The sequence below is a fragment of the Coregonus lavaretus genome, assembly GCF_964263955.1.
Source record: "Coregonus lavaretus genome assembly, contig: HAP1_SCAFFOLD_2263, whole genome shotgun sequence".
In the NCBI taxonomy this organism is placed as follows: Eukaryota; Metazoa; Chordata; class Actinopteri; order Salmoniformes; family Salmonidae; genus Coregonus; species Coregonus lavaretus.
In genome coordinates, this window is record NW_028158682.1 from 40,001 (window position 1) to 50,000 (window position 10,000).

The following is a 10,000-nucleotide window of genomic DNA, read 5'->3' on the forward strand; positions in this document are numbered from 1 at the left end:
AGTGTGGAGGTGTGTAGGTGTGTGTGTGTAAGGGTGTGTGTGTGTGTGTGTGTGTGAGTGTGACAGGGTTCTTACAGACAGTGGCAAGTCACATTTTAGGACTTTCAAGCACTAATATTTATTTTCAAGGACCATCAATTTGTAATAGTTCCTATTATGCAGTTGTTTCCAGTCACCACCAGATGGCAGTATATATCGCCACCAGATGGCAGTATATATCGCCACCAGATGGCAGTATATATCGCCACCAGATGGCAGTACATATCGCCACCAGATGGCAGTACGTATCGCCACCAGATGGCAGTACGTATCGCCACCAGATGGCAGTACGTATCGCCACCAGATGGCAGTACGTATCGCCACCAGATGGCAGTACGTATCGCCACCAGATGGCAGTACGTATCGCCACCAGATGGCAGTACGTATCGCCACCAGATGGCAGTACGTATCGCCACCAGATGGCAGTACGTATCGCCACCAGATGGCAGTACGTATCGCCACCAGATGGCAGTACATATCGCCACCAGATGGCAGTACGTATCGCCACCAGATGGCAGTACGTATCGCCACCAGATGGCAGTACGTATCGCCACCAGATGGCAGTACGTATCGCCACCAGATGGCAGTACGTATCGCCACCAGATGGCAGTACGTATCGCCACCAGATGGCAGTATATATCGCCACCAGATGGCAGTACATATCGCCACCAGATGGCAGTACATATCGCCACCAGATGGCAGTACATATCGCCACCAGATGGCAGTACATATCGCCACCAGATGGCAGTACATATCGCCACCAGATGGCAGTACGTCGCCACCAGATGGCAGTACGTCGCCACCAGATGGCAGTACGTCGCCACCAGATGGCAGTACGTCGCCACCAGATGGCAGTACGTCGCCACCAGATGGCAGTACGTCGCCACCAGATGGCAGTACGTCGCCACCAGATGGCAGTACGTCGCCACCAGATGGCAGTACGTCGCCACAAACTCATGAAAAAAATAAACTAACTTACTATTCATCTCTACCTGACAAGTTCTACTCAATAATACGCGTTTCACTACATACATGAGTGGTCCGGACTGATGACGTTGACTGATTTCATATATATGAACTGTAACTCAGTCAAATCTTTGAAATTGTTGCATTTATATTTTCATTCAGGTGTACATGAAAATATAAAAAATTGTCTTTATATTTCACTACATTTCAGGGGACTCCACGTGGGTCCCCGACCCCCAGTTTGGGAACCACTGTACTACTAACCTTTCTCCCTGCTTGCTTCAATGCATCCTCTCTCTGTGTATCTCCTTTGCCCCCTTCAATTGCAGCCTGACTCAAAACTGTCTGTCTCACTACGCTCTCTATAAAAGAAAAGGTATTTTGTTTTACGAGAACTCAAGAGTCGCCCATCTTGTGATTATAGCTAGTATACATTTCAGTCAACTGCTCCCTCTGAGGCTCCGTTCAAATGTTAGCTTCTAACTTTATCCTTCTAGCCAGCTAGTTTAGCTAGCTTCCCTGGCTAATAGCTTCCCTGGCTAATAGCTTCCCTGGCTAATAGCTTCCCTGGCTAATAGCTTCCCTGGCTAATAGCTTACCCGGCTAATAGCTTACCCGGCTAATAGCTTACCCGGCTAATAGCTTACCCGGCTAATAGCTTACCTGGCTACTAGCTTACCCGGCTAATAGCTTACCCGGCTAATAGCTTCCCTGGCTAATAGCTTCCCTGGCTAATAGCTTACCTGGCTAATAGCTTACCTGGCTAATAGCTTACCCGGCTAATAGCTTACCCGGCTAATAGCTTCCCTGGCTAATAGCTTCCCTGGCTACTAGCTTACCTGGCTAATAGCTTACCCGGCTAATAGCTTACCCGGCTAATAGCTTACCTGGCTAATAGCTTACCTGGCTAATAGCTTACCTGGCTAATATCTTACCAGGCTAATAGCCAGAGCCCCTTGAGCTACCTAGCTAGCTAGACATACGGCTGAAATATCAGCGACTATTTACCTCGGCCTATGCGGTGGCCGGAGTTTTCCCCCGTTGGACAGAGGAGGTGTGAATGAATGCTGCTAACGAGGCAAATCTGAGGGAGCAGGAGAACATAACGAGCACACGTGAATCATTCATGATTCTACTCATTCACAGAGGTAGGCACGATTAGAAGTCGGTTCAAGAAGCCTTCTGAGCGTTAAATCAACGATTAGAACTCCGATCAAGAAGCCTTCTGAGCGTTGATCAACGATTAGAACTGAGATCAAGAAGCCTTCTGAGCGTTGATCAACGATTAGAACTCCGATCAAGAAGCCTTCTGAGCGTTAAATCAACGATTAGAACTCTGATCAAGAAGCCTTCTGAGCGTTGATCAACGATTAGAACTCCGATCAAGAAGCCTTCTGAGCGCTGATCAACGATTAGAACTCCGATCAAGAAGCCTTCTGAACGTTGATCAACGATTAGAACTCAGATCAAGAAGCCTTCTGAACGTTGATCAACGATTAGAACTCCGATCAAGAAGCCTTCTGAACGTTGATCAACGATTAGAACTCAGATCAAGAAGCCTTCTGAGCGTTAAATCAACGATTAGAACTCCGATCAAGAACCCTTCTGAGCGTTAAATCAACGATTAGAACTCCGATCAAGAAGCCTTCTGAGCGTTGATCAACGATTAGAACTCCGATCAAGAAGCCTTCTGAGCGTTGATCAATGATTAGAACTCCGATCAATAAGCCTTCTGAGCGTTGATCAACGCTGGGAACGCAATAAGTGGGTAAACAATCATTAACAAAAAAAAAAAAAAGTGAATAAACGCTATTTCACAAATAAAAAGGTGTGTAAACGGTGTTTCCTCTACATCCCTGGTTGGGTCTGGCTAAACCCATTCAGAAACATCAATATCCTGCCAGGCAGCACTGAATCTACATTAGCCCGGCGTTTTAGCCATCGATGTGACGTTCGGCTGCAACTCAGTCAGTTCTGTACTTTCCTGGATGAGCGCCATTGTGGTTGGAAATGATCGAGCTCGCCCGGGCAACCAGAGTGGTGAAACACGTGAGGAAATAAAACTCTCCAAGTCTGCCTGGAAATTAATTCAGAAGACCAATACATTTTTTTCTAATATTTTTTAGATCCTTTTCTTTTCTCCTCTCATTTTAAATTCAAGTACCAAACTCAAAAAAAATGTGTGATTTCCAAAGTATTCCAGAAGTTGAATTTCAGAGTGCCAAATTCAAGCACCTCGTGAACCCTGGTGTGAGAGAAGAGTATAGGTGTGTGTGATTGTGTGTACGTGCGTGCGTTGGTGGGTGGGTGCGCATGGCGTGTGTGTGTATGTGTGTGTGTGTCCATGCTGGTGTGTGTGTGTGTGTATGTGTCCATGCTGGTGTGTGTGTGTGTGTCCATGCTGGTGTGTGTGTGTGTGTGTGTGTGTGTGTGTGTGTGTGTGTCCATGCTGGTGTGTGTGTGTGTGTGTATGTATGTGTGTGTGTGTGTGTGTGTGTATATGTGTGTGTGTGTGTGTGTGTGTCCATGCTGGTGTGTGTGTGAGAGCAACGTGTGTGTTATGTACCTTGATGGTTTTGTCCGAGGATCCAGAGAAGAGCAGGTCTCCTGTAGAATAGACACACAGGCACCAGACGGGGCCCTGGTGACCCACGAACGTTCCCTTACATTTAAAGATCTGCTGGGGGTCATAGGCTGGAGGAGGGGACACACACAGGGAGGTTAGTTATACAGAGGAGAGGGAGAGGGAGAGGGAGAGGGAGAGGAGAGGAGAGGAGAGGAGAGGAGAGGAGAGGAGAGGAGAGGAGAGGAGAGGAGAGGAGAGGAGAGGAGAGGAGAGGAGAGGAGAGGAGGGGAGGATGGAGAGGAGAGGAGAGGAGGAGAAAGAGGAGAAGGAGAAGAGAGGAGGAGGAGAAGAGAGGAGAGGGAAGAAATGAGGAGAGAGGAGGAGAGAGAGAAAAGGAGAGGAGAGGAGAGGAGGAGAGGAGAGGAGAGGAGGATGGAGAGGAGAGGAGGAGAAAGAGGAGAAGGAGAAGAGAGGAGGGGAGAGAGAAAAGGAGAGGAGAAACTCACAGCCCAGGATGCCCATGTTGAGTCTGGCGTTGATGTGGGACAACTCATCCTGAGAGAGAGACAGAGAGAAATGTTAATGAACAATTGACTTTCTGTGACTAGCATCCAAGTCTAATATATCCAGCATAAACAGAGACTGACGTTGAGCATGGAGGCATAAACAGACAGAGACTGACGTTGAGCATGGAGGCATAAACAGACAGAGACTGACGTTGAGCATGGAGGCATAAACAGACAGAGACTGACGTTGAGCATGGAGGCATAAACAGACAGAGACTGACGTTGAGCATGGAGGCATAAACAGACAGAGACTGACGTTGAGCATGGAGGCATAAACAGACAGAGACTGACGTTGAGCATGGAGGCATAAACAGACAGAGACTGACGTTGAGCATGGAGGCATAAAGAAACAGAGACTGACGTTGAGCATGGAGGCATCTCTCCTGAACTCCATCAAGTCTTCACTCAGCTTGCTCTGGTTCTCATCCAGAACATCTGGAACACGCAGAGCAGGTTACACACACCAGGTCAAAACACACACACACCAGGTCAAAACACACACACCAGGTCAAAACACACACACACACACACACACCAGGTCAAAACACACCAGGTCAAAACACACACACACCAGGTCAAAACACACACACCAGGTCAAAACACACACACCAGGTCAAAAAACACACACCAGGTCAAAACACACACACCAGGTCAGACACACACACCAGGTCAAACACACACACCAGGTCAAACACACACACCAGGTCAAAACACACACACACCAGGTCAAAACACACACACCAGGTCAAAACACACACACCAGGTCAGACACACACACCAGGTCAGACACACACACCAGGTCAAAACACACACACACCAGGTCAAAACCCACACACACCAGGTCAAAACACACACACACCAGGTCAAAACACACACACACCAGGTCAAAACACACACACACCAGGTCAAAACACACACACACCAGGTCAAAACACACACACACCAGGTCAAAACACACACACACCAGGTCAAAACACACACACACCAGGTCAAAACACACACACACACCAGGTCAAAACACACACACCAGGTCAAAACACACACACACACACACACACACACACACACACACACACACACACCAGGTCAAAACACACACACACACACCAGGTCAAAACACACACCAGGTCAAAACACACACACCAGGTCAAAACACACACACCAGGTCAAAACACACACACCAGGTCAAAACACACACACCAGGTCAAAACACACACCAGGTCAAAACACACACACCAGGCACACACACCAGGTCAAAACACACACCAGGTCAAAACACACACACCAGGTCAAAACACACACACCAGGTCAAAACACACACACCAGGTCAAAACACACACACCAGGTCAAAACACACACACCAGGTCAGACACACACACACCAGGTCAGACACACACACACCAGGTCAAAACACACACACACACACACCAGGTCAAACACACACACACACCAGGTCAAACACACACACACACCAGGTCAAACACACACACACCAGGTCACACCAGGTCAAACACACCCAGAGCAGGTGAGTGGGCACCGACTTTGCAATGTATTGTTTCTAATAGTTTATTTTTGCATTTATCCCCTGTATTTGTACAGAACGTTTATATACTGTATATTTCCAACATCGCAATTTTCACTACTTTCTATTGGTTTATTTGTGAATCGTTTTTAACAGACGTCTACTGCACTGTTGAGGAGAGCTAGCAAGGAAGCATTTCACTGGATCATTTACACCCTGTATCCTGTGCATGTGACCAATAAACGTTGATTTGACACACACACACACACACACACAAAGACAACGCCCCCCCCCCACCCCCTCTGTCATACCAAACTTCAGTTCCAGGTTCTTCTCCAGTTGGTCTAGTTTCTCAGACAGTTTCCCCAGCATGGACCTGAGGAAGGCTATGTCCTGGTCCTTCTGGGTCAGGGTCAACTGCATCTCATGGAACCTATCAGGGGAGAGGAGGGAGGGTCAACTGCATCTCATGGAACCTATCAGGGAGGGAGGGAGGGAGGGTCAACTGCATCTCATGGAACCTATCAGGGGAGAGGAGGGAGGGAGGGTCAACTGCATCTCATGGAACCTATCAGGGGGGAGGGAGGGAGGGTCAACTGCATCTCATGGAACCTATCAGGGAGGGAGGGAGGGAGGGTCAACTGCATCTCATGGAACCTATCAGGGGGGAGGGAGGGAGGGTCAACTGCATCTCATGGAACCTATCAGGGGGGAGGGAGGGAGGGTCAACTGCATCTCATGGAACCTATCAGGGGGGAGGGAGGGAGGGTCAACTGCATCTCATGGAACCTATCAGGGGGGAGGGAGGGAGGGTCAACTGCATCTCATGGAACCTATCAGGAGGAGGGAGGGAGGGTCAACTGCATCTCATGGAACCTATCAGGGGGAGGGAGGGAGGGTCAACTGCATCTCATGGAACCTATCAGGGGGGAGGGAGGGAGGGTCAACTGCATCTCATGGAACCTATCAGGGGGGAGGGAGGGAGGGTCAACTGCATCTCATGGAACCTATCAGGAGGGAGGGAGGGAGGGTCAACTGCATCTCATGGAACCTATCAGGGGGGAGGGAGGGAGGGTCAACTGCATCTCATGGAACCTATCAGGGGGGAGGGAGGGAGGGTCAACTGCATCTCATTGAAGGCAGCATCACAACAAATCACAGCAAGCTTTAGAATATGCTGTGCAGTGCATTCGGAAAGTATTCAGACCCATTGACTTTTTCCACATTTAGTTATGCCTTATTCAAAAATGGATTAAATTCATTTCCCCCCTCAATCTACACACAATACCCCATAATGACAAAGCAAAAACGTCTTCATTTATTTTGCGAATTTATAAAAATAAAAATAAAAAATAAAAACAGAAACACCTTAGTATTCAGACTCTTTGCTAAGACACTCGAAATTGAGCTCGGGTGCATCCTGTTTCCATTGATCATCCTTGAGATGTTTCTACAACTTGATTGGAGTCCACCTGTGGTAAATTCAATTGATTGGACATGATTTGGAAAGACACACACCTGTCTATATAAGGTCCCACAGTTGACAGTGCATGTCAGAGCAAAAACCAAGCTATGAGGTCGAAGGAATTGTCGTAGAGCTCCGAGACAGGATTGTGTCGGAGCACAGATCTGGGGAAAGGTCCCCAAGAACACAGTGGCCTCCATCATTCTTAAATGGAAGAAGTTTGGAACCACCAAGACTCTTCCTAGAGCTGGCCGCCCGGCCAAACTGATCAATCAGGGGAGAAGGGCCTTGGTCAGGGAGGTGACCAAGAACCCGATGGTAACTCTGACAGAGCTCCAGAGTTATTCTGTGGAGATCGGAGAACCTTCCAGAAGGACAACCATCTCTGCAGTACTCCACCAATCAGGCCTTTATGGTAGAGTGGCCAGACGGAAGCCACTCCTCAGTAAAAGGCACATGACAGCCCGCTTGGAGTTTGCCAAAAGGCTCCTAAAGACTCTCAGACCATGAGAAACAAGATTCTCTGGACTGATGAAACCAAGATTGAACTCTTTAGCCTGAATGCCAAGCGTCACGTCTGGAGGAAACCTGGCACCATCCCTACGGTGAAGCATGGTGGTGGTAGCATCATGCTGTGGGGACGTTTTTCAAGGCAGGGACTGGGAGACTAGTCAGGATCGAGGGAAAGGTGAACGGAGCAAAGTACAGAGAGATCCTTGATGAAAATCTGTTCCAGAGCGCTCAGGACCTCAGACTGGGGCGAAGGTTCACCTTCCAACAGGACAATGACCCTAAGCACACAGCCAAGACAACGCAGGAGTGGCTTCGGGACAAGTCTCTGAATGTCCTTGAGTGGCCCAGCCAGAGCCCGGACTTGAACCCGATCGAACATCTCTGGAGAGACCTGAAAATAGCTGTGCAGCGACGCTCCCCATTCAACCTGACAGAGCTTAAGAGGATCTGCAGAGAAGAATGAGAGAAACTCCCCAAATACAGGTGTGCCAGAAGACTCGAGGCTGTAATCGCTGCCAAAGGTGCTTCAACAAAGTATTGAGTAAAGGGTTTGAAAACGTATGTAAAATGTTATATTTCCGTTTATTTTTAATAAATTTGCAAACATTTCTAAAAACCTGTTTTTGCTTTGTCATTATGGGGTATTATGTGTTGATTGATGAGGAAAAAATGAATTTAATCCATTTTAGAATAAGGCTGTAACGTAACAAATTGTGGAAAAAGTCTGAATATTTTCCCGAATGCACTGTATATCATCAATCAATGAAGCTGCCATCACATCACAGTAAGCTATATATAATGTGTAAAACAGTTATATAAAGAGAGTGTAGAGATGTGTAAAACAGTTATATAAAGAGAGGGTAGAGATGTGTAAAACAGTTATATATAGAGAGGGTAGAGATGTGTAAAACAGTTATATAAAGAGAGTGTAGAGATGTGTAAAACAGTTATATAAAGAGAGGGTAGAGATGTGTAAAACAGTTATATAAAGAGAGTGTAGAGATGTGTAAAACAGTTATATAAAGAGAGGGTAGAGATGTGTAAAACAGTTATATAAAGAGAGGGTAGAGATGTGTAAAACAGTTATATAAAGAGAGTAGAGATGTGTAAAACAGTTATATAAAGAGAGGGTAGAGATGTGTAAAACAGTTATATAAAGAGAGGGTAGAGATGTGTAAAACAGTTATATAAAGAGAGTGTAGAGATGTGTAAAACAGTTATATAAAGAGAGTGTAGAGATGTGTAAAACAGTTATATAAAGAGAGGGTAGAGATGTGTAAAACAGTTATATAAAGAGAGTGTAGAGATGTGTAAAACAGTTATATAAAGAGAGGGTAGAGATGTGTAAAACAGTTATATAAAGAGAGTGTGTACCTGTCATCTGTCTGCTGAAGGAACTCCTTCAGCCCTTCAAACTTACACAGGTCCAGATGCGTTGCATACGTATCCTGGTTACCTATAAATGTACAGCTGGGGGGGAGGAGGAGGAGGAGAGGGGGGGGTGCGTTTATACAGCTGTAACAAAATGGGGAATAAGTCAAGGGGTGTGAATACTTTCTGAAGGCACTGTATGTATGTACATACATGTATACTGAACAAAAATATAAAAACGCAACAATTTTTTATATTTTTTTTACTGAGTTACAGTTCATAAGGAAAATCGGTCAATTTAAATAAATAAATGAGGCACTAATCTATGGATTTCACATGACTGGATTTCCCCACCCACTGGGGAGCCAGGCCCAGCCAATCAGAATGAGTTTTTCCCCACAAAAAGGGCTGTATTAAGGACAGAAATACTCCTCACCCCCCCTGGAGGTGTGTTGAGTCATTGTCCTGTTGGAAAACAAATGATAGTCCCACTAAGCCCAAACCAGATGGGATGGCGTATCGCTGCAGAATGCTGTGGTAGCCATGCTGGTTAAGTGTACCTTGAATTCTAAATAAACCACTGACAGTGTCACCAGCAAAGCACCCCCACACCATCTCCTCCATTCATCATGGTGGGAACCACACATGCGGAGATCATCCGTTCATCAACTCTATGTCTCACAAAGACACGGCGGATGGAACCAAATCTCTCAAATTTGGACTCATCAGACCAAAGGACAGATTTCCACCGGTCTAATGTCCATTGCTCGTGTTTCTTGGCCCACGCAAGTCTCTTCTTCTTATTGGTGTCCTTTAGTAGTGGTTTCTTTGCAGCAATTCAACCATGAAGGCCTGATTCACACAGTCTCCTCTGAACAGTTGATGTTGAGATGTGTCTGTTACTTGAACTCTGAAGCATTTATTTGGGCTGCAATTTCTGAGCCTGGTAACTCTAATGAAGGTATCCTCTGCAGCAGAGGTAACTCTGGGTC

At 46.6% G+C, this 10,000-nt stretch overlaps 1 protein-coding gene across 2 annotated transcripts in view; it reads right to left on the reverse strand.

Moving 5' to 3' along the window:
- The window catches only part of traf7 (TNF receptor-associated factor 7), a 45,515-nt gene that overhangs the window by 22,266 nt on the left and 13,249 nt on the right, over positions 1-10,000 (reverse strand). For both annotated transcript variants that reach the window (XM_084197933.1, XM_084197934.1), the window contains exons 8-12: positions 9,012-9,107; positions 5,971-6,092; positions 4,499-4,572; positions 4,078-4,126; positions 3,572-3,699 (exon numbers count right to left, since the gene is read on the reverse strand). In XM_084197933.1, the coding sequence (XP_084054059.1) occupies positions 3,572-3,699; positions 4,078-4,126; positions 4,499-4,572; positions 5,971-6,092; positions 9,012-9,107 (469 nt within the window). The remainder of the gene's footprint in view (positions 1-3,571; positions 3,700-4,077; positions 4,127-4,498; positions 4,573-5,970; positions 6,093-9,011; positions 9,108-10,000) is intronic.